This window comes from Muntiacus reevesi, chromosome 4, assembly GCF_963930625.1.
Source record: "Muntiacus reevesi chromosome 4, mMunRee1.1, whole genome shotgun sequence".
Classification (NCBI taxonomy): domain Eukaryota; kingdom Metazoa; phylum Chordata; class Mammalia; order Artiodactyla; family Cervidae; genus Muntiacus; species Muntiacus reevesi.
In genome coordinates, this window is record NC_089252.1 from 47,208,312 (window position 1) to 47,232,065 (window position 23,754).

The following is a 23,754-nucleotide window of genomic DNA, read 5'->3' on the forward strand; positions in this document are numbered from 1 at the left end:
GACTCAAATCCTCCCTAAAACCCTGATCTCGGGGCCACGTGATTTACCTGCCTCTAGATGCCTGGGTCCATCCTCAGGGTGTATTTTCTGCATTCCATCATCTCAGCCCTATGGCATTCATCTGTAGCTTATCACAAACAGAAATTAATCTGCCACCTGCAGTTTTATCAGGCCTCTACAGTGAGTGCGGTGTCATGTGGTCTGGGAGAAAGCCTCTGAACTCCCGGAGGGTCCTTTCCTGGGCTTCCTCCGAAGGGCTGTGGCCAGCATCAGCGCCTGCCTCCAAGCATCAGTAAGGGGGCTTTCTGGACCAGCAGGCCTTGTGCTTCCCCAGCCCAGGCCGCCTCTCCCTTAAGTTACTGTAGGTTTGTTCACCTGCCCACCCCCAGCCCACAACAGAATGTAAATGTCTACAGGTATATTCAGGGCCGCGCCTCACCAGGTAGGTGCTTAATAAATGTGTTTAGGTCAATCAGTACTTTGGTCTTTCTACCTGTAGAATGGACACAATATTTGCTGCCTTTGTGTTATGCTCACGAGAAGGAAATAACTGAATTTTTGGAGATCCTAGAAAGCAATATTCCAGAACTGTAGATGGAAGGGTCCCCTGAATCCTACTGTTTCATTTACATTTTTGGCTGTAGGAAGGTTCCACAGACCACTAAGCTGAAATCAAAGACGCTGAAACTAGGATCTGAAGGGGTTTAAGTACTTTTACATCTGCTCCAAGGAGATGGAAGACGAATGGCACAATGGATGCCTGCAATGTCTCCACAGTTAGACCCACCATCGCCCCTCCAGACTGGTCCCCCAGCTCCCACGTCCTTCCATTAGCTGGTACCTTTTCCAGTCGCCTCTGCCATCCCTTGCTCCCTTCCTTTCATCAGGCCATCCTGAAACTCTCCGACTGAAACGACCTGCAGGCCCCTCACCTCCCCCACCACGCTCCAGACTGGGGCCGGCAGTGACCACACCCTGCCCAGCTCTGGCCTGGACGCTCCGCTTCTCTTTCTCCACTTCCAGAGCTCTTTACCTTGCTGGCCTTCAGGATGTTGATCTGTTCTTCATACACGGTGTCTCTGTTTTTCTCCAGAAAACCATCTGAAAGGTACTCCACCTGGGGCCACGGCCGGAAACAGAAAGGGTAGTTAGTGCTCCTGCCTGACCCGGGGACCTCAGCAGCATCTCCAGTGGTTTCATCTCATCCACAGCGTCTTCTGAAAAGAGCTGTGTGTACATGGGAAACCCACGGATGCTCTCATGTAAAATGCAAACCCAACACATACCGAGATTTACAGAGAGGGAGTTGAATATTCATTTTGTGGAAAACCACATTCTTCGGCAGTCCATGGGGTTGCAAAGAATCAGACACAACGGAGTGACTGAATAATAACAACATTGTTCTGGGCTTCCCTGGCGGCTCAGACAGTAAAGAATCTGCCTGCAATGCAGGAGACTCGGGTTTGATCCCTGGGTTGGTAAGATCCCCTGGAGTAAGGTAATGGCTACCCACTCCAGTATTCTTGCCTGGAGAATTCCATGGACAGAGGAACCTGGTGGGCTATAGTTCATGGGGTTGCAAAGAGTCAGACAGGACAAAGCAAATAACACATTGTTTCAAAAAGGAGTTCCCATAAGATGGGCCTGGATAGAAGGCTTCCTTTGGGTGCTCTCATGCAGCTTGTCAGCCTCAGGACAGACCTACTGAATTAGAACTTGCCTTTGAGCAAGACCTGGGTGACGTACACGCATGTGAAAATTTGAGAAGCACTGGGCTAGTGCATATGGAACACAATCCACATGGAGAAATTCTAAGTCTACACCAGCTGCTGGGAAAGGAGCCACGTGGAGAAGGAACCACTCTTTCCTCTCTCAGGTTCCAGGAGGCTAGACAAGGTCCCACCCAAGAGACTCCAGGCCACTTACCTGACTTCAAAGGTCAGCTCCCTCTCAGCCCAAGAACCCCAAGTCCCCGAGGGTGGGGCTGTTGGAGTGCTGAGCCCACCATGAGAAGACCCACCTTATCTGCAAAGTGGATGACAATGAAGGCCTTGTTGGACATGCGGGGTTTCTGGAAGTGCTGGCTGCCAGAGTGCCTGTCATAGAGCTTCTGAGTCCAGTTCTGGTCGGTTCCTTTGGGGACCTGTGGATTCACAAAATCAGGGGTTTTGTGAAGAGGAAAAAGGAAGTCGAGAGTGGAGGCAGGGTGATGGAGTCTGCCAGGAAGTTGACCTCAACGAGGCTGGATTCAGCACTCAGACCCAGTCCCTAACTGATTGTGGAAAGCAGACTCAACCACGGACACCTGGGATCCTGCATAGCACACTCAACACGCCCTGCGTGCTGGCTCCTGTGGCATCTATAGGCGTGCACTGAGCCTCAGAGAACCCGCCGGATGGCAGATGCTGGAAGAGCTGGGAGAGGACGAGGGTGGAGGCCAAGGTCACAAGAGCAGAATCACAACCCACGGGATAAATCTGAAGATGCTTTATCATTCTGGTGGGGCCAGTGACTTCGGGGTCATGAACACATCACCCCATCTCTAGTCCAAGCTCCCGCTCACTCAGGCCAACTCCTGCAGCAGGACAGCCTGCGCCTGTCTCATCTGAACACCAGTGTCCAGGCTCAGCTCAAGTCTGTCCTTTTCTCTGGAGCCTTTCCTGACCACCCTTGATTTCACTTTGGAATTCTTCCAGTTGAGTTCTTACGCATGCACTGTCCAACACTGTTCATCAGCTGGGTTTTGTGTATTGTCTTGTCTCTATAAACTGTACGTTTGCTGCACTTGAGAAATATGTCTGCCCCTCAAAAAACTTAAAACTGGGTTCCAGCCACAAACTGGGTGCTAAGTACCTAGTGACTGAACTATGCTGTGCTAATCTCTACCTTCCTCAAAGTTACATTCAGAGATTTCACTCCATTAAGGATTCTGAAGAGCAGCCTCTTTTCATATCTTTAGAGACAGCTTCGAAAGTGAAAACGCATCATACTTTGCTGAAAACAAAACACAGAGCCACTGTACCCATCTCTTGAATTGTCAAAGATAATGGCACCTTGTTGAATGTGAAGGTACCCCCCCCTCATTCTTGAGCATCACTGCACACACCCCTTTCCCAGCTATGGGCCACCAACTGACGTGCCCTTTCATTAGTTTAGACTGTACATTTGGATCAGGCAGGGTTGAAGGTGACCCTTGCACTAGCCATTTAAAAAGGGCTTTGTTTGGTAAATTAAAAAAATCTGTGCATATGAAAAATTGCTTACCCACTTGAAAACAAATTTCTCAAATACTTTGTAAACAAACAGATTTTTCTCAACGTTCAACTTGGTGTAACTGGTACTGAATATCCAATGTTAAGTGTCATAGGATTTTTAAGAAAACTTTTTCTTGAAGGAGGCTGTTAATTGTGTTGGGTAGATGAAATAAAATATATTTAATTCAGCATTTTAAAATATATTGTATCATATTTGTCTCCAAGCAGCTTGTGTTCAGAAACACCAGGTGAGGGGGAAGCAAGAGGCCAAGCTGGCTGAGCTCCCAGGAGGCAAAGCTGGAGAACAGAAGCACAGTGGACCCAGTCCTGGCAGACCCGGGCAGACAGGACAGGAAGGGCAGGACCGTGATGAGAAGTTCCACCTGGGTCAGCACCTGCATTTGCCAGTATCCAGCCCATCTTATCTTGTCAGGGAAACTGGGCTTCTCAGCAGATTTCATAATCCTACATATTCCCTAAATCAGACCTGCAGGAATCAATGAGTAAGAGAGGCTCGAAACCAAGGTCATATGTAAACATATTTCCTGACTAAGGTCGGTCTCTCTTCTCACCCCCATCCTTGACTAAAAATGAAGGCCAGCAGAAATTCACAGGAATGAAGAATCTCAGATAATGCTAAAAGCAAATGTCCAGAGGGCTTACTGCCAGGCAATTTTCTATACATTTTTGATATATGAACTCATTCAATCCTATGAACTAGGTATTCGTTTCTCAGTCATGTCCAACTCTGCAAACCTCATGGAGTGTAGCCCACCAAGCTCCTCCGTCCACGGGCTTCTCCAGGCAAGGGTACTGGCGTGGGTAGCCACTGCCTTCTCCAGGGGATCTTCCCGACCGACGGATTGAACCTGGGTCTCCTGCATTGCAGGCAGATTTTTCACCATCTGAGCCACCAGGGAAGCTACTATACACATTTGACAGGTGAAGAAACAGAGTGGTTAGGTAACTTGCCCAAGGTCACACAGCTGGCAAGCAGCAGAACTGGGGTTCAAGCCAGGACAGGCTGGTTGATGTGCTCCTCACTAGCGCTTTCCTGCCCGAGGACAGAGTTTTAAAAGCGCCACAAAGGCAGGGTTAGGTGGGAAGCAGTCATTTCCAAAAATCTTTCCATACAAGTAGATTTAATTCAGGCATTGGAGACAGCAAGCAAATCTTGTATTTTGATAAAATCTAGATTGTGGTTATCAGTAGCTCTGGAATATGCAGCAAATCAAATCCTTTTTTTAAAAAGTATCTGCCAGCAGCTTCATGCAAACTTTCCTCCTCTCCAAAGGCACTGGGCCAGGAGCCTGGACTCCAGCTCTGCCTCCATCTAGGCAGGCACTGTCCCTCAGGAGGTGAATCCCTCTGACCTACTCTGCTGGCCACTGGACACACCAAAGGTGAAGGCCACATCTGGATGAAAAGTCTAGAAGTGGCAAATGTAGAGATAAGAAGTAGATTCGTGGTTGCCTAGGGCTGTGGAGGAATGGAGAATTACCGCTAATGTATATCTTTAGGGGATGATGAAAATGTTCTGAAATTGATGGTTGCACAATTTTGAATACACCAAAAAAAAAAAAAAAAACCACTGACTTGTGTATTTTAAATAGGTGAGCTGGATGGTTCATTAATTCTATCTTAATAAAGCTGTTAAAATACATTAAACCTGATCTTACTCTTTGCTATTGAAATAAAACAGAAAAAACAGGGGTGTGGGGAATGAAATAATCCTTGGACTTACTAAGTCCCTCATTCCCGACAGTCTGGGGTATAAAACCTGTAGCCCAGGGCAGCTTTTCACCAAGGCACTCCTGGAACCCTCGTAGGAAACTGTATGTCTGGCTGCCATCACTGGCCTGAGACATAGCCTGGGGCTAAAGCCTGCCCCAGCCCAACAGCTGACAAGAGCTGGTTGATAAGGAGCCCAGAGTCAGTTACTCCATCTCTATTTCTTGTCCCCATCTTCCTGGGCCTGTGCCACCAAGACAGCCTTCCTGGTCACCATCTTACTCCATCCCAGACCTCTGCAGGCTCGTTGATGACTCCGACCCCTGGTGACCTCACTCACATCAGCCCTGAATCCTTCTGTGAGAGCTGGGCCTCCAGGACTCTGCTGTTCTAACAGCTCCAGGCAGAAGTGGCTCCTTCCTCCACACCTGACAACCATCTCCTCCTTCACTTTCCCACCTTCACAAAACACCCCTTTCACATGCTCAGCAAAACACTGATTCCAGACCAACCCAGAAGATATTAAGAAGCAAAAGATAGAAGCAGAAGATATTAAGAAGAGGTGGCAAGAATACACAGAAGAACTATACAAAAAAGATCTTCATGACCCAGGTAATCACGATGGTGTGATCACTCACCTAGAGCCAGACATCCTGGAACGTGAAGTCAAGTGGGCCTTAGGAAGCATCACTATGAACAAAGCTAGTGGAGGTGATGGAATTCCAGTTGAGCCATTTCAAATCCTAAAAGATGATGCTGTGAAATTGTTGCACTCAACAAGCCAGCAAATTTGGAAAACTCAGCAGCGGCCACAGGACTGGAAAAGGTCAGTTTTCATTCCAATCCCAAAGAAAAGCAATGCCAAAGAATGTTCAAACTACTGCACAATTGTACTCATCTCACACACTAGCAAAGTAATGCCCAAAATTCTCCAAGCCAGGTTTCAACAGCACATGAATTATGAATTTCCAGATGTTCAAGTTGGATTTAGGAAAGGCAGAGGGACCAGAGATCAAACTGCCAACATACGCTAGATCATTGAAAAAGCAAGAGAGTGCCTGAAAAACATCTACTTCTGCTTTATTGACTATGCCAAAGCCTTTGACTGTGCGGATCACAACAAACTGTGGGAAATTCTTAAAGAGATGGGAATACCAGACCACCTCAGCTGCCTCTTGAGAAATCTGTATGCAGGTCAAGAAGCAACAGTTAGAACCGAACATGGAACAACAGACTGTTTCCAAACTGGGAAAGGAGTACATCAAGGCTGTATATTGTCACCCTGCTTATTTAACTTATATGCAGAGTACATCATGAGAAATGCTAGGCTGGATGAAGAACAAGCTGGAATCAAGATTGCGGAGAGAAATATCAATAACCTCAGATATGCAGATGACACCACCCTTCTGGCAGAAAATAAAGAAGAGCTGAAGAGCCTCTTGATGAAAGTGAAAGATGAGAGTGAAAAAGTTGACTTAAAACTCAACATTCAGGAAACTAAGATCATGGTATCTGGTCCCATCACTTCATGACAAATAGATGGGGAAACAATGGAAACAGTGAGAGACTTTATTTTCTTGGGCTCCAAAATCACTGAAGATGGTGACTGCAGCCATAAAATTAAGTGCTTGCTCCTTGCAAGAAAAGCTATGACCAAGTTAGACAGCACATTGAAAAGCAGAGACATTACTTTGCCAACAAAGGTCTGTGTTAGTCAAAGCTATGGTTTTTCCAGTAGTCATGTATGGATGTGAGGAGTTGGATTATAACGAAAGCTGAGTGCCAAAGAATTGATGCTTCTGAACTGTGGTGTTGGAGAAGACTCTTGAGAGTCCCCTGAACGGCAGGGAGATCAAACCAGCCAATCCTACAGGAAATCAGTCCTGAGTATTCACTGGAAGGACTGATGCTAAAGCTGAAACTCCAATACTTTGGCCACCTAATGCAAAGAACTGACTCACTAGAAAAGACCCTGATGCTGGGAAAGATTGAAGGCAGGAGGAGAAGGGGATGACAGAGGGTGAGATGGTTGGATGGCATCACCGACTCGATAGACATGAGTTTGAGTAAACTCTGGGAGTTGGTGATGGACAGGGAGGCCTGGAGTGCTGCAGTCCATGGGGTCGCAGAGTCGGACATGACTGAGCAACTGAAGTGAACTGAATTGAGTACAACTCAGCCACCCATCCTGTCCTTTCCCAGACCTGGGTGGCTGGCTGAGATCACACACCAACTTCCCTTCCCTTCATCAACTTCTGCTGGTAAATGAGTATAACTTAGTATTAGTGCCAAAAAAGAAAATCGAATTCCAGGGTGAGCAGCACTTCTGCAGATTAAGACGCTGTGCCCAGATCGAAGGGGACTTCGACCGCGCCTTGACAGTACCTACATACATCTCACTCTCTGATAGTCTCCGACCTCACATCTCTGCACTTGGTATTCCTTGTCCCTCCCTGGAGGACAGCCTGTCTCCACCTCCTCTGTTCTCCTCGAACTTCTAACCCTGCTGCCTCTCAGCAGATGCCTCGTCTCCTCCCTCACAGGGAAGCAGGAAACCTCACATTCCTGCTCTACATTCAGACACTCATCAGACCACGACACCTCGGACCATCCTCAGGGAGGGAGCACCTCTCCTCCTGGTAGGCCTCCTGAGCACACACCCCCGCCTCCTGGGGACCAGGAGCTGTCCATCTTCCCTCTCCTGGAGCCTCTCCAGCCCTCCCTCTCTCTCAGCTCCTCCTTAGGAGTTCAGACTTGCCGCCTCCACCGCCTCACCTCCAATTCACTCCTCGTGTTACCCAAGTCAGACTTCTGCCCAGACAAGTCCCTAGAAACTGCTCCAACCAACAACTGGCTGTCACGTGCGGGCCCATCGAGGCCCTCACCCGCTGCATCCCTCCTCAGCCAAAAGCCCTTGGCGTCTCCTCCTGGCCATACACCCGCAGTGTGGCCAGTCCTCTGCTGACTCCACGGTTTCTCTCCAGCTTACCTTTCACATGGTTGTCAGGGAGCCCTGCTGAAAAGTCAGTCACATCAGATTGTGTCTCTCCCCCTCTTCACTCCCTTCCATCCCCCAGACACCTTCGCTGGGCAGGTGAGGCCAAGTCTCCTGTTCTCCATGGTTCCATTTCCCACCCTCGCTGGCCACCACCATGGGCCTCGGACAAACCAGACCACCTCAGGCTCAGCAAACACGACATCCCCTGTGCCCAGGGCCCCTCTCCCCTCACATGACCCCTGCTGACACAGCCGCTCTGGGGGCGCTCCCCCCACCACCGCCCCCTCATCTCAGTGTTTCCATTTCCCCGTCAGCTCGGGAGATGATCTTGTTGTTCACCCGACCCCTCAGAGGCACGCTGAAGGGAACCTGGGGTTTGTCAGGAGGATGAATGTGGGAGCAGCTTCCCCTCCATTCACCACAGGCTTCAAACGTGCTCACAGCCAGCCGCCCGGGGCTGCGTCTGGAGAACCACAAGGCCTTGGTCTCCATCCAAAATCAGCTCTCATGAGCGCAGGCTGGACCAGGTTAGGAGAGAGCAAGTATTCAGTCAACTTTCCTAAGAGCAGGCTGGACCAGGTCAGGCGACAGCAAGTATTCAGTCAACTCTCACGAGAGCAGGCTGGAGCAGATCAGGAGACAGCAGATATTCACTCCCGAGTGCAGCCTGCTGTCTTTCTACCACCTCAACAACGACATCATAACCAGGAAGGTCCATACTCATCGGCTCCTCGGGCTGGGCTCCATGAAACGAGAAGATCCCAGTCAACAGGGCAGAGTCTGCCTCCCTGACTCAGGCCTGCCTCTGTCTCTCCACCCTGAGACAGTGTGTCTTCACCTGCTGGAATTGCTTCTAGGGGTCAAGGTCTCATTTTCACAAAATCCCTGCTCAAATGCAAGGATGTCACTTACGAGAAAACACACACTGACGTCTCAATTCCTATCAGTCCTTGCTAGTTCGTTCCTCCAAGAGGAGGATTTACAAATCAGACTTACTACAGTACAATTTCAATACAGCAAACTGTACCCTTTAAAATGTACAGTTTCATGGCTTCTGACAAAAGCAATAGCTATTGGTTAAAAATCCATCTATTAGGAGTCCTCTGGTGGTCCAGTGGTTAAGATCCACCTGCCGATGCAGGGGGCAGGAAGACTCCACGTGCCACAGAGCAGCTAAGCTCGTGCGCCACAATTCCTGAAGCCTACTCCCCTGGGCCCACACTCCACAACAAGGAAGCCACTATAGTGAGCAGCCTATACACGGCAATTAGAGAGCAGCATCGGGAGAGAAGGCCCGTGCGGGGCATCGAAGACCCAGCGCAGCCAAAAAATAAACAAACAATTTTAAAAATCCATCTGTTACTAGACGCTGTATCCGGTTATACTGAATGATTCTGAATTCCCACAGCAGCTACATCTCACAGAAAATGGTTTCCACACTGTGGGCTCGTGTCTTAGTCCTATAACTTGGGGTTCATCTGGCCTCCCCTGCGACACCCGTGACTTGGCGGCCAGTGAGGCTGCATGGGTCATACTCACAGCACCGCCCCAATCTATCTCAACGCTCTGGGCGCACGCCTCCGTCCCCCGGGGACTGGCAGGAAACCCCAGCTTATCCTCAGATCTCCCTTCTAAGGAGCCTCTGGGACAGGGAAGCATCTAGCAGAACCCCCGTGACCATGTGCGGCTCAGCACTCTTTCTGGCCTGCTGTGCCCTGCCCTTGGGGTCACTCAGCTGGCCCTGGGCCCTGGGCTCTGCCCACAGCCCTCCGTGGGCCCCTCGCTCAGGCCAGGTTCTTCCCAAGTACCATCCTGTCCCTCTTCACCCTTCGCTGGCTGGCAGCAAGGCCCCTGTCCCTTCTCCTAAGTGCTTTCCTCTCAAGACCAGATATACAGTAGGTGCATAATATTGAGTTGGCCAAATATTTCATTCAGGTTTTTCCATAAGATGTTATAGAAAAACTCAAATGAACTTTTTGGCCAAACCAATACCTTCTGGGGGTTTCGCAGGAGTTTGAGTCGGATACGGTCTGAAACTTAAATCCCCTAATTTAAAAAATTTGACCCGAACAAAAGGCACCATAGAACATAAGGCAGAGACCATCCATACAGACACAGCTGGGTTTTATTTCCCCTCAGCTTCTGGAAAGTAGTACAGGCAGTGCGCACTTGGTAGGAAGACAGACAGGAAGGTGTGGGGATCCGCTGCACCGGGAATACCCAAGGCTGCAAAGTCCAGGGCTTTGTGGAGGATGCTTCCAAAACTGCTGCATGTTTGCACCCTGGTCCTCCCTGAAACCACTGCCTACTTCTCAGCTGCACTGCTAAGCCGTCCTCCACCACCCCCAGAACCACCAGCTCCCCAGCCCCGTGCAGCAGTGGGCGCACCCCACTCCCGCACCGAGGGGCTTGGGTCCCCCCACCTCTGGACAGCAGCCTGAGCTCTCTCACTGTGGCGTGTCCAGTGTTCTCACCACTGCAGCCTGACATTCCGGGGACACGCTCCCTTGGGCAGCGGCACCTCTGAGAAGCTCAAACCAGGAGCCAAAACGAACCCACAAGTGACCTTGGCTTGCCTGCCAAAGGCAGGGGAGATCAGGGAAAATCGATAGGGCAGCTGCTGAATTCACAGACTGCGTCCCCCCGAGGCAGTGGGGTGTTCCCATGAGAGTCCCGTGTAAAGAGAAAGGCCAGGCCGGGCCCCCGGGGGCTGCGGTCTGCGGCACAGTTAGCGCTTCATTGCAGAGCCAGGTCGAGCTGCAGGCTCAGAGCCTTGTCGGCCCTTGGACGTCACCGCTGGGTAAGGGAGGGAAGAGCCAGAGCCCTCCTGGAGCCAGGCCTGGGGGGCTGTGCCGGTTCAGAGGCCCGGAACCGGGCGGAGGACGTGGTTGGGGGTGTGAAGCTAGAGGAGGGGAGGGGAGCACACTCCCACCGAGTGTCAGAGGGGAGCTGCTGGCCGCGGACGTGGAACCCAGATAAGGGAGCGGTGCACACCGGGGTGGCGGGGGCTGGAGGGCCCGGGCTGCGACGTCTGTCATGTGGCTGGTGCTGCCCGAGCAGGGACAACTGTTCTATCGCCTTTATCACAACCTCATGGAGGGGCAGGCGGCGAGCCAAGGCAGCCCCTGTCACCCCGAGGAAATACCTGTTCCTGAGTCTGACACCACACCAAGTCCCCAGCTTTGAGAACGTGCTGAAAACCATCAGGTAAAAGCGTGCTGTGGATTTCAGTGTATTTTCACTCTGTCTTCCACTGTTTTCTTTTCAATCTTTTTCACTTTCAAAGGCAGTGAAAGTTTCTGGAGAAGTTTCTGGAAAGGAAATATCTGCTCCTCCCAAACCATCATGCCACAAGCCACCCTCCACAGCCCAGACATGAGAGATCAGACAGTAAGAGCAACTGGGCTTTCGATGCCGAGGCCCATGTGGCTTCTACACCTCTTGATATGAGTTTCCACCCCTGAAGGAGTTGGCATACACTTACCGTAATCGCCAAACACCAAACCAGGAGATGTTTGGAAGACCATCAGATCCAACGCCCATCAACTCATAGAGCAGAAAATCAAAGGGCAAAGCAATTGGGTGACTGATAATATGTAGTTCCCCTGCCCCGCACGCCCAAGGCTGCCTAGTTCTCTCCACACTGGCAGCTCAGGGCTCTTCCTGTCATAGCATGAAATGTCCATGACAAGCTGCGTGGGGGAAATCCACAGCTCTCACTTGCCACCAAGCCACACGGCTCTTACCACTCACAAGCCACCTTGCATGGTAAAGACAGTCCTGGGCTCTTGACCCTCCCTCTCCAGGATGCCTATCTAGAAGTCGGGGTCTTTCCTCAGCACCTAGGAGATGTGGGGCACCAAATCCATACCACTATCACATCATGCCAATCCTTAACACCCAGCCTCTGCCAAAGACATTCTCACCAATGTAGCAATACCTGCCAGTCACGCTCAATGTGTTACCTTCTGGTACCTTTTAGTATGCAGAATAGACACCAAGGCTTCTCCCAGAAAGCTAAAGGCCGACTAATCAGATGAAACTCCAGTCTTGAGATCTCACATGTTTCCTTGCACCACACAGCTGTCCTCTGCCCCACAACCCCAAGCCTAGGATTGAACCGATTCAATGACATCATCAGTTTTACCTTACATTCTTCATCCAACAGGTCCAAGATGCCCAGCTTAGCTTCTATGAGGTCAATACAAGGTTGGTTATCATAGAAATCAATCAGGGTCCAGGGGATCTGCTCCTTCATGTACTCCTCCTGCTCCAGCTTGAATACGTGCTAGTGTAAGAAGTGAAAAGTCAGGTCAGTGAACTACAGACATACCTTAATTTTCAACTTCCCTGAGCTTCAATCACATGGGTTCTGAGTGCTGGAGGATGGGATATACTCCTCAGAAAGGGTTTGGGCACCAGTCACAGTCATGACTGCAGAAATAAAAAGGCCCAGCTGGGTGATCTCAGTCAATCCTAAAGGAAATGAATATTCATTGGAAGAACTGATGCTGAAGCTCCAGTATTTTGGCCACCTGATGTGAAGAGCTGATTCATTTGCAAAGACCCTGATGCTGGGAAAGACGAAGGGCGGGAGAAGAGGGGGACAACAGAGGATGAAATGCTTGGGTGGTATCACCAACTCAATGGACATGAGTTTGAGCAAATCTGGGAGACAGTGAAGGACAGGGAAGCCTGACGTGCTGCAGTCCGTGGGGTCACAAAGAATCGGAGACAACTGGGCAACAACAAAGGTGATTCCTACTCCCCTGTGAGCCCTTCCCTAGGACGTTCTACGACTCACCTGTCATACCTCAACCAATCACAAGAAGCCTCACAGCTGGCTTGCGATTGCTCAAATACCCCAGAAGCTCAAAAAGAGTGGACGTCAAAGCCAAGGAGAGGATCATTGACCCTCTTGAGCCAACTGTCTCAATTCTGACCTCCATCTGAGCAGTGGGGAGTGCCTGCCTAGAGCTGGGGCACCACCAGGAAACCAACAGCAGGTCAGGGCCGAGCTGGAGCCCACTGACCCTGGATGGAAGAGAAGTGGGCTGGGCTGTCTGTGACTCCCTCCGCCGCCCGACATCTCCGGGTTCTGAAAAAACCTACCGAGTTGAACTGCTGCTGGAGCTTCTCATTGGCGTAGTTGATACAGAACTGCTCAAAGCTGTTCACCTCAAACGTCTCAAACCTGCAGGACGGAAAGACCAAAGGACAAAGTAAGAGACATCTCCATTTACCAAAGGGATTGCTGGGACTTCAGCAAGGTGACCCTCAACCTCTGCTCCCAAGGTTCTCGCCTTAACTCCAGCACAGAAGTACCATCTGCTCTTGAGACCACTGTCACAGGTATCAGCACAATAGTCTTATCAAATAGGAGAGTAAGAATGTATGCCTTTCACAACTAAAAAAAGTACTGACAGCAAGAAAATTTGGAAAAAGCAGGTAAGAAAGAGAAGGTCACCCATGATTCTGTCATTCACGTTAACCATGTGAACCCGCCTGCTGATACAGGTAGACATGAGAGATGTGGGTTTGATCCTTGGGTCCAGAAGATCCCCTGGAGAAGGAAATGGTAACCCACTCCAATATTCTTGCCTGGGAAATTTCATGGACAGAAGGGCCTGTCCATGGGGTCCACTGGGTCACAAAGAGTCGGACACGACTAAAGTGACTTAGTATGCATGCAAGCGTGTTTCCTCCCAGTGATTTTATTTTTGAAGAAAAGTAGAATTACGTATAAAATCACACCTATATTTATCATTTAACTTCCCATTTGTTATTTAACAGTTCCCCATGTCGCTGTTCTTCAAAGACATCAGTTCTAACATCTGCCTCGTGGACCATCCTATGGATCAGAGATGCTGCTTTCAGCCTGAGATTTGCCCAGGAGCCTAGGTGAGGGAACCAGTGGGGCTAGAATTTAGCTGATGTCCCCCTCAAGTTTGGGACGGAGCATTTGCCCCAGAGGGATGCCTTTTTCTGATTCACACAAAGGGTCCTCCTGGGCTGGCAGTGCCCTATGCAGATGAATCATAATGTAACCAGTCACCTATTGAAGGACATTCTGGTTCTTTCCCCAGTTTTTAGCTGCTATTGCTGCTGTGACAAATATTAGATATACATCTTTGAATTCATGATTCTTAGGATGCTGTTCTAGAAGGAAAATTACCATGTCAGGATTTGTTTTCTTAAATGGCAGCGGCAGATTACCTTCCAGAAAGACGGAACCAACTGATGTTATCACCTTACTCTCACCCTAGCCTCCCAGTGTATGCAAGGGTCTCGTCCTCCTAATTCTGGTTAATGAGGTTGTTTTTAAGTTCAGGTTTGAGGACTTCCCTGGAGGTCCAGCGGTTAAGAATCTGCCTGCCAACACAGGGGACATGGGTTTGAGCCCTGGTCCAGGAAGATTCCACATGCCACAGGGGCAACGAAGCTCGTGCACCACATAACTGAACCTGTGCACTCCAGAGCCTGAGCTCTGCACAAGAAGAGCTGCCATGAGCTCTCCTCACTGCAATGAGAAGCCTGCGCACAACTAGAAAGCAGCCTCCACCCGCTGCAACAAGAGAAAGCCTGCGAGCAGCAACGAACATCCAGGGCCGCCAGAAATAAACACAAGTTTAAAAATTTAAACACTTCTAAAAATTCACATTTGACTTAGAGTTTATGTACAATAAGATGCACCGATTTGAAGGATATATTTCAATGAGTTTCTGATCAGTATTACACTACATGGGTCCACCATCACAATCCAGATACAGAAGATTTCTATCACCTCAATCAGCCCAAAGTTGCCTTTTGCTTCAGTTGGGTCTGTCCCCCCTGCCCCTCACTGGGAGTTTTAATGCATCACAGATCTTTGGTCAATAATGCAAATTAACTTTTAAAATTAATTTGACTTATTATTACATGAAAAATGTTTTTGAATTCTAATTTCTTTGACTATTGATAGAACTCAAGATTTTTATATGGGTGTGAGTGTATGTACTAGTTGTCTGTACTTTGGGAACTGTCTGTGGTTGGTGAAGTATTTGCTGGGTTTTAACTTTAAAATTTGACTTATTTGAGCTCTTTATACTTTAGATCATCAACACTGACATCAACTGCTCAACTGAAATGTTCACAATACTGCTGGACCACTGCTGGCAAAGGGGACGAGTCTATGGAGAGGAAGGTTGGTAAAGGATGAGACGTGGCATCGCACAGCCCCACCGGATGCCTTGTATGCTACACTTTTGGACTTTTCCAGGAGAAATGGGGAGAACTGGCAGGATTTTAAACTAAGAAATGAAAACCGAATTTCCATCTCAGAAAAATACTGTGATTTGTGGGAAGGTGTACAAGACTGAATGCAGGACTTAGAATAAGGATTTATTACTGGAGTAATTATTTAGGGAAAATCCAGTCAGAGCATAGCTTAGGCTGGGGGTAGTCAAGTTAACGGGAAGGTTCTAAAGACATTAACAAAGGCAGAGACAGAAGACTTCAAGCGACCAGGGGCATGTGGAGTGAGAGTCAGTTGTGTGACTGGATGGATGTGATCACCCATCAAGCTGGGAGCATAACAGCGTCAGAGGCTTTTACCACAATGAGTGGGGCCCCCATGCTTACAGAGCAAGGGCAGCAGGCTAAGCAGGTGAGAAAGGGCAGAAATCCAGGAGGAAGAGGAACCTTTTTCTCATTCATACGCCAGGCTGAATGAGCTGGCAGGGACCCTGTGAATGGGCATCTACAGAGCACCAAGTTCCAGAAGCTTCATGGACTCACTGAATACCCACAACCAACAAGAGTTGGGCTCTATCACTAATCCATCGTACTGCTGAAAAACCAAATAACCTGTCCAAAATCAGAGAGTGAGGAGACAGAAGAGCCAATATTTGAACCCAGAGAGAGATTTCTGAGAGCACATTAACTCAGAAAGGAGCAAAAGTTCTGTTTAAGAAAGAAGGAAGGGGACTTCCCTGGTGGTCCAGTGGTTAAGAATCTGCCTTGCAATGCAGGGGACTTGGGTTCGATCCCTTGGGTCAGGGAACTAAGATTCCCCCCTGGCTCAGGGCCATTAAACCCATGCATCTCAACTAAAACCTGGAGCTGCCAAATAAATATTATAAAAAGAAGAAGAAGAAGAAAGAGGATGCTGTGCGCCCAGGGGTATGTTGCACCCTGGGAATGTTGCCTTAGAAATCTAGATGGGCTGGGCTTGCGAAAGAATCAACATGCCTTTGACTAGAGATTTACTGCACCCTTCCTTGGGAGAAGAAAAGAAAAACCATAAAAAGAAATGACTGGTTCAAAGTCCAAATTCTGACTTTATGCAGGATGCCCAGGTTGTTACAGGATTACATGGCTCTCAGTCATGTTCAGACGACTGTGCTTACTGCAGGTTGTTCAACTGTGCCGTGCCTGGTGATGGGAGGGAAGGCCAGCCTCACAGAAGGCGTGCACTTAGAAGGAAGCAACATCAACGATCCATACAACGTCCTGAATCTGTGTTCTATCACAGAAATCCTCACCAGCTCAGCAATCCTCATCTACTAAGATAACGGAATGACGTTTACTTGTGTAAGGTATGCGACAGTGCTCTATTTTGGTATCCGTTTTTCAATAACGTTTTGATTATGGGCATAAACAGGGCTGCCTAGGTGGCACAGTGGTAAAGAACCAGACCCAGCTTTGATCCCTGGGTTGGGGAGATCTCCTGGAGAAGGAAATGGCAAACCATTCCAGTATTCTTGCCTGCAAAATTCCAGAGGAACCACAGTTCAAGGGATTACAAAGAGTCAGACACAACTGAGCACACACATACATACCCATGGGCATAAATAAATGAATAAGAAGGGAGAGATGACTAGGAAAGGCTGTGGGCAAGAAGGTAACGTCCCAGAGAAGGAAATGTCTGAGCACGTGGAGATGGGGAACAGAGGACACCAAAGAGGGACCTGGGTTCCGGGCACAGGCTTCGACCTTCATAACCTTCACAGCACTGGCCCTCTCACTCTTAGAATGGGCAACTGAATTTTCTCAATCTCACATAAAATTATGCCAGCCCTTCCAAAGAGATTGTACTCCCTAACCACCGCTCCCCAGCAGAAATGATGGAGCCGCCCCTGACGGGTTAGGGATGGTGGTGGTGGTGGTGGTGGTGGTGGAGGAGAGGCAGCACCCTAAGCAGAAGGACCTGCAAAAATAAATGCGCCAGCCATCCAACAGGGCTAGCTCAGTGCCCAGAACACATCAGGCTTCTCCACTTCCCCCTCTGATGCCCACCTCCTGCCCCCCCCCCACCAAAATAGAAGATGAGGAAAAGCAGGAAATCATCTTGAGATCAAAGGAATCAACTGCTTGGAGACAACCACATTAAAGAACATCCTTTGGTCATGCCCATGGAAGACAAGTAATTCCAGGTCAATAAAACAGGATCAAAGATGCAAAATCCAAGTTGGAGGCAGTCCAAACCATGCAGGAGGGAGGCACTGGGTCGGCCAGCCGTCTCCCTGGCTTAGGGTCCTCCCAGCCCAGATGCTGGTCCTACAGACCCAGTCATGTCTCTTAGAACCTCATTTCCTCCCCCTATAGCCCCTCTTTCTGCACCTCAAGAAAGGTTGCTGATGACAGCCAAGTCATAGAGGAACTTTCAATTAATAAAACCCAGAGGGAAGATAAAAGAGCCACCCTAGCAATTGGCCAGATAACAGCACTTGGGTGCACTTGCAGAGCTTGTACCGAGCTCCAAAGATAAAGGATTTAAATATCTCCCACTCGTCGTTTTTTAAAGGTTTACATTGGTAGCACTCCACAAAGAACATTCTCATTAATTTGAGATGGCCTGAAATTAGCTCATAATTTCCCTATTTCTAAGATATTATCTGGTAACAATTCCTCTGCCATCTAGGATAATTACTGTAATGCCGGCGGGCCAGAGATGAATGGATGAGGGGTTTGGGGAGCCCGGAAAATGTCTAAGATGACTGACCTCAGAAAAGGCCAGTTAGGGAGATAAGGCAACTTCTCTAAATGACATTATATTTGTAGTTATTCTTGCCATCAATAGAGATGACTTTTAAAAATAAATACAATGGGTCCATTTATAGTTCACATTAAAATATCACAAAGAAATTTATATACGAGAAGGAACTGGATTTCTCCTGTAAAATCAATGTTAAGAATATTTAGACCAGAATCCTTGGGTGGGAGGAAGGTCAAGACACAGAATAAGGCCTGATGCTGGGACCTAGGATCTGGAGTCATAGTGGTACAACTAACATTCCCACTTCCACGTTCTCCTATCTTCAAAGCAGAGCAAAAAAGTTGACAATTCTCTTCTCATTCTACCTGACTTCAGGGTGGGGTAAGGGATACAAGGGATACCTATTTTATACCCTCTATAAAAATAGGGTAATGTCTGTGGGAAAGTGAAACTGTAGTTAAAAAAAAAAAAAAGTCAACCTGTCACTCTGAGTTAATTATTAACCACCACGAACCACTCCCTCCAGAGCAGAGAGGTGATGAGATGCTTTGAAGGTTGGGAAACAGTTCTTCCCCCGGGGCACAGGGCACAGGAATTAGACTTTCTTAGCTTAGACCTGTGTTTCTACCCTTCTATCAAAGCTCAAAAGAGAAGATATGTGGTACAGGTTAGACATAGAGGGGGTACTAGGGAATGATCGCTAAAAGTCAAGCAAGTCGTCTCAAGGTCTCTTTCCCTCCTGAAACCCATGAAATCTCACAAGGGCACCTTGCAGTCTGTTAGGGAGGCCAACCCTTCTGACCTCCTTACTAAACAATCTAGGGTGCTGGCTGCACCTTAGTTAGAGTGGAAGGACTTCAGTCCTGCGCCTGTGTTTCTCTCTGTGTCCAGATGCCCGCATTCGGGACTTGTCCTTCAGAGAGAGCAAAGTTCTAGGCACCAATCACATCCCAAGGTCAAGAACAGGTCTTCTGGAGGCTCTAAGTCCACTCCGTTTGCAGTGTGCTCCAATTCCTGCCTCTCCCCTGTGTCTGAAAATCTGACATGGGACAGGAAGACGCCCACCATATGGTAACTCTCTCCCAATCCATCAGTCAATTGTCCCAGGAACCGCAAGAGCTGCAAAAAAATAATCATGAACCCTGCCCAAAAGAGAGAGCTATTAGGAAGACCTCAGGAAACCTCAACTACTGGAGATTTGTATGTGTTGCAGGACTTTAAAGGAGGGTGAGCTCATGGGGGTGCTGGCAGGGACAGAGACAAATGGGACTTTATTGAAGCTTTAAGAGTATATAGTGGTGTTTGGCTTCAGGCATGCTCCAAAGGCTATGTCAGAGCAATTCTAGAAGGTTGAGCTTGACTTTCAAGCACTCAGAGTTACAAGGCTCTCCTGGGAGACTCAGAGAGTCCAAGGAAAACCCACTACAAGAGGTGATCTGCTGGATCTGGGAACCTTAGGCTCGCTATGCATGTCTACCCTGAAGAAGACATGTCCAAGGATCTTCTGGGCTGCCCAAGGTTGGGTCACTGTTCACAGGCTGCAGGGTAAATGCAATCACTGACTTTTCCCCCTCCATCCTCCATGAAACCTTTCCATACTGGACAGAGAGGGGATAGGTTGTTTTCTCCAAATAAATCACTTAGGATCATGAAATTATCTTTATGTCTGTTTTGAAGAGTGAGACCAAGAAAGAAAAACATAACAAAGAAACAAAGAATTTCCATCAAAATGATGAAGGCAAATGGTGAGCTTAAGAAATTTACTTAAAATATATCATTTAAGGCAAATTACGGAATGGTATAAAATATCTGCAAATCATATTTCTGAAAAGGAGTTAATATTCAAAATATATAAAGAAGTCCTATAACACAAAAACAAAAAAAGTAAATAACTTGATTTAAAAATGGGCCAAGAACTTAAAACTTTTCTCTAAGAAGATACACAAATGGCCAAGAAGCATATGAAAAGATGATCAAAATTATTAGAGAAATGCATATCAAAGCCATAATCATACCTATCAAATACATATCAAAATCACTTCACACATTAGGATGGCTACTATAAAAAACAAAACAAAACAGAAAGGAACAAGAGCTGGCAAGGATGTAGAGAAACTGGAACCTCTGGGCATTACCAGTAAAAATGTAAAATTGTGCAGCTACTATAAAAAATAACATGGAGTTTTCTCAAAAAACTAAAAATAGGATTACTATATTACTACATAATCCTCAAATGATTAAAAATAGGATTACTACATAATTCAGCAATCCTACTTCTGGCTATATATCTAAAGAGTTTAAAAGAAGAGATATTTGCACACCCTTCCTTGTTCATTCTAGCAGTATCAAAATACTGCCAAGAGGTAGAAGCAGCCCAAACATCCATCAGTAGATAGATAAATAAAATGTGGTACATGCATACAATTTAGTATTATTCACCTCTAAAAAGGAAGCAAATCCTGCTGCACACTACAACATGGATTAATCTTGAGGACATTAGGCTAAGTGAAATAAGCCAGGCACAAGAAGGTTAAATATTGTATGATTTCATTTACATGAAGTATGTAGAGTTGTCAAAATTATAGAGACAAAAAGTCCTCTCTCCTGGGGGGTGGAGGAGAGAAGACAGGAGTTGTTTAATGGGTACAGAGTTTCAATTTTTCCAACATGAAAAAGTTCTAGAGATAAACTGCACAAAAATGCGAATATACCTGAGGTTATTGTATACAAAAAGTGGTTAAGATGGTAAATTTTATGTTGTGTGTGTTTTTAAACTACAATTTAAATTTTTTTTAACATAAATCATTAGAAAACACTGAATAGACCAGGATGCAAATTTAAAGTTAGGTGATACCAAAAGAGAGAAAGTAACACAAGAACTGGGAAGGATATGAGATCCCAGCAAACCCATTTCCTGTTCCGGGGGCCCATGCTTCCCTCAGCATCAGGCAGGAATCTATTCTTGCCTTGCTCCAGAAGTCTCCCTGGTCAACTGTCCTCATCAAGAATGAGCTGGCCAAAGCCAAAACCTCCTGCCACCTTGGCATTTTGAAGGCTCAGGTCAAAGACAAATAAATGTGTACCTTTCTCAAACTGGAGCCATTTATTTCTCATTGCCTCGAGGAGGGGAGAGGAACAAAGGATTATGACTGCAATTAACCAAGCCTGCAGAGGCAAATGCATGCTAATGAGACATGAAAGGAAAACCCCAGCGAAAAGCGGCTTGGTCTGTCCTGTGAATTTCTATCCCTGCCTCATAAGGAAGACCCTGCAGGCAGCTTCACAGGTCCACCATCAAGGAGAGAGCTTGGCTTGCGTTGGCTAAATTGCTCTGGCTGTGGCTTGCCTTGCACTTTTTGGGAACTGGGTCAGGAGAGTGAGAGCGGGGGGGTGGGGGGGTGGGCAGGCTTCTACCAGGACACTGGGTGTGTGGGAGAGTCCAGAGGAGTCTGAGAGCAGGGCCTCTGAGTATGGGGCCCATTGGAGATGTGGTGGAGGCAGCTGTGGCCCACACAGTAGATTTAGGTGCTCACAGCCTTTTCTACCGTCTGAACAAATGCCCATCAGAACATCGTAAGGCGAGACGTGTATGTATGACGCTGGCTCACATGCCGCTTGCTTATATATATGGAAGTGAGTGTTAATTCATTCTAGCTGCAGGTTCTATAGGAACACTCTGAACATTTATAGGAAAACCTGGAGTGGCTCACCTACACCACGTACAAACTGCTTCCAGGATGAGCCTGACTGATGAGCCCGAGACGCTCCAGCCAGGGAAGATCCCCTGGGGAAGGGATAGGCTACCCTCTCCAGTATTCTTGGGCTTCCCTGGTGGCTCAGCTGGTAAAGAATCCACCTGCAATGAGGGAGACCTGGGTTTGATCCTTGGGTTGGGAAAATCTCCTGGAGAAGGAAATGGCCACCCACTCCAGTATTCTGGCCTGGAGAATTCCACGGACTGTATAGTCCACGGGGTCGCGAAGTTGGATACGACTGAGTGACTTTCACTTTCAGAGACAGAGAGAACCCTTTATTCCTTTCCTCTTCATCAGTGGGGTTTAATGTATTCAGAATCCTACCCCTGCCCTCCTTCCCACTCTCTCCAGCTTCCACAAGCCCTCTTTTGCCCACAGGTGACAAGCAGCCATAAGAAGATAGAAAAGCATGAGGTCATCCCAAGGGCATCTTCTGTTGCATCACGGTGTCCCCGTACTCGGGCTGAGACACCACGCGGGAGACGGCGGGAAAGGGGGTCTCCTTCCTCTCCAGGGACTAATAAAAGATAGTGCTGGAGTTTTGGGATGCCACAGAAGAATCCCTTCCCATAGCCATAGTGTTTGTAAATAAAGCCTAGCGACAGGAACGAGCTTCAGGTGGGACGGAGGTGTTTAGAAAGGACGACAGAGCTACTGTGTCCAGTGTGAGGCCCACTCTCAGGAAGCTGAGGACACAAGGCTCAGTGGGTTTCTGAGAGGGTGTCTTTTCTGAAGGCTTCTGAAAGACCCCTGGAAGGTGTGCCAAGTCCAAAGGAAAAAAATCAGAAAGACGTCATGACTGGGAGAGGGAGAGGACTGCAAAAGGCTCAGTGTAAATCTCAAACTTCCACCAAATGCCGCCATTCTCTCCCAGGTTAATAAATGATGTTGCTGACCTGTTGGGTCAAAAACAGTACCTCCAAGGGGGGGTTCAGGATGGGGGACATGTGTACACCCGTGGCTGATTCGTGTCGATGTATGGTGAAAGCCACTACAATATTGTAAAGTAATTAGCCTCCAATTAAAATTAATTAATTAATTAATTTAAAAAAACAGTACCTCGAGATTCAAGTCATCTGCTTTCTTGCGGTGAAGTTTTTGGTTTTAATCTCCTAAGAGTTCATTCCACCCCCTCTGACCAGAAAAGAAAGCCCAAATTTATACAATGATTTATTGGCAGACCAGAACTGCTGAGGAGCACACATACGTGGCTTCAAGGTTGTCCATAAGCGCTTTCTTGGCGAACAACGGCCCAGTCAGATGGGGGCGAGTTAACCCTGAACCTACCTCGCCATCCTGAACTCTGCCCACAGCGTGTGAGGCCCACACTGACTGAGCAGCTGGAGGAGGAACTGTGTATGGCATCTCTCTTCCCAGGAGGAGGTGAACCACTTTCTAAACATGACTGCTTTATGACAAGATTAGAAAAAGTAAGTTAGCTTCCAAGAAAGGATAAGGACTTTAAACAGAGAGAACAGCACAGCGCGCCTGGAAGGAAGAACCAGGGGAGGAAATGCCTGAGAGTGCCTGACCGCGGGCTCCTGCAGGGGGACCTGGTCTCACCGGAAAGCTGCCAGAAGTTCTCAGAGGAACCCAGGGCTACATGCAGATGAGGGAGACAGGTCAGAAGCCAGCCCCAGAAACAGGACATGGAGTCCTGTGGATCCCCATTCATCCACCGACAAGCGCCCCTTCAAATCACAGACAAGTCTTCCCTGTGATCTACTCCTCCTCTTCTCTGTGCGCGGTCACAGGGCCTTAGAGAAAACGAACTCAGTTATAAAAACCAATAAACTAAATGGCAGGGAACTTCCCTAGCTGTCCAGTGGTTAGACTTCGCCTTCCAATGCAGGGGTTGCAGGTCTCACCCCTGGTCTGCGAACTGAGATCCTACGTACCCCCCAGGGCCAAAAAACAAAAAGGTAAAACAGAAGCAATTATGTAACAAATTCAATGAAGACTTCAAAATGATCCACATAAAAAAAATAATCTTAAAAAAAGTAAATGGCAAATACGAACATACAATCCCAGCTTGCAAGG

General features: G+C 47.9%; 1 protein-coding gene across 2 annotated transcripts in view; it reads right to left on the reverse strand.

The window, feature by feature from the left end:
* The window catches only part of MYO5B (myosin VB), a 338,715-nt gene that overhangs the window by 87,699 nt on the left and 227,262 nt on the right, over positions 1–23,754 (reverse strand). For both annotated transcript variants that reach the window (XR_010662907.1, XM_065932686.1), the window contains exons 11-14: positions 13,096–13,177; positions 12,131–12,271; positions 2,021–2,143; positions 1,034–1,117 (exon numbers count right to left, since the gene is read on the reverse strand). Coding sequence is in view for 1 of the 2 variants with exons in the window: in XM_065932686.1 (XP_065788758.1) it covers positions 1,034–1,117; positions 2,021–2,143; positions 12,131–12,271; positions 13,096–13,177 (430 nt within the window). In the remaining variant the exon portion in view is untranslated. The remainder of the gene's footprint in view (positions 1–1,033; positions 1,118–2,020; positions 2,144–12,130; positions 12,272–13,095; positions 13,178–23,754) is intronic.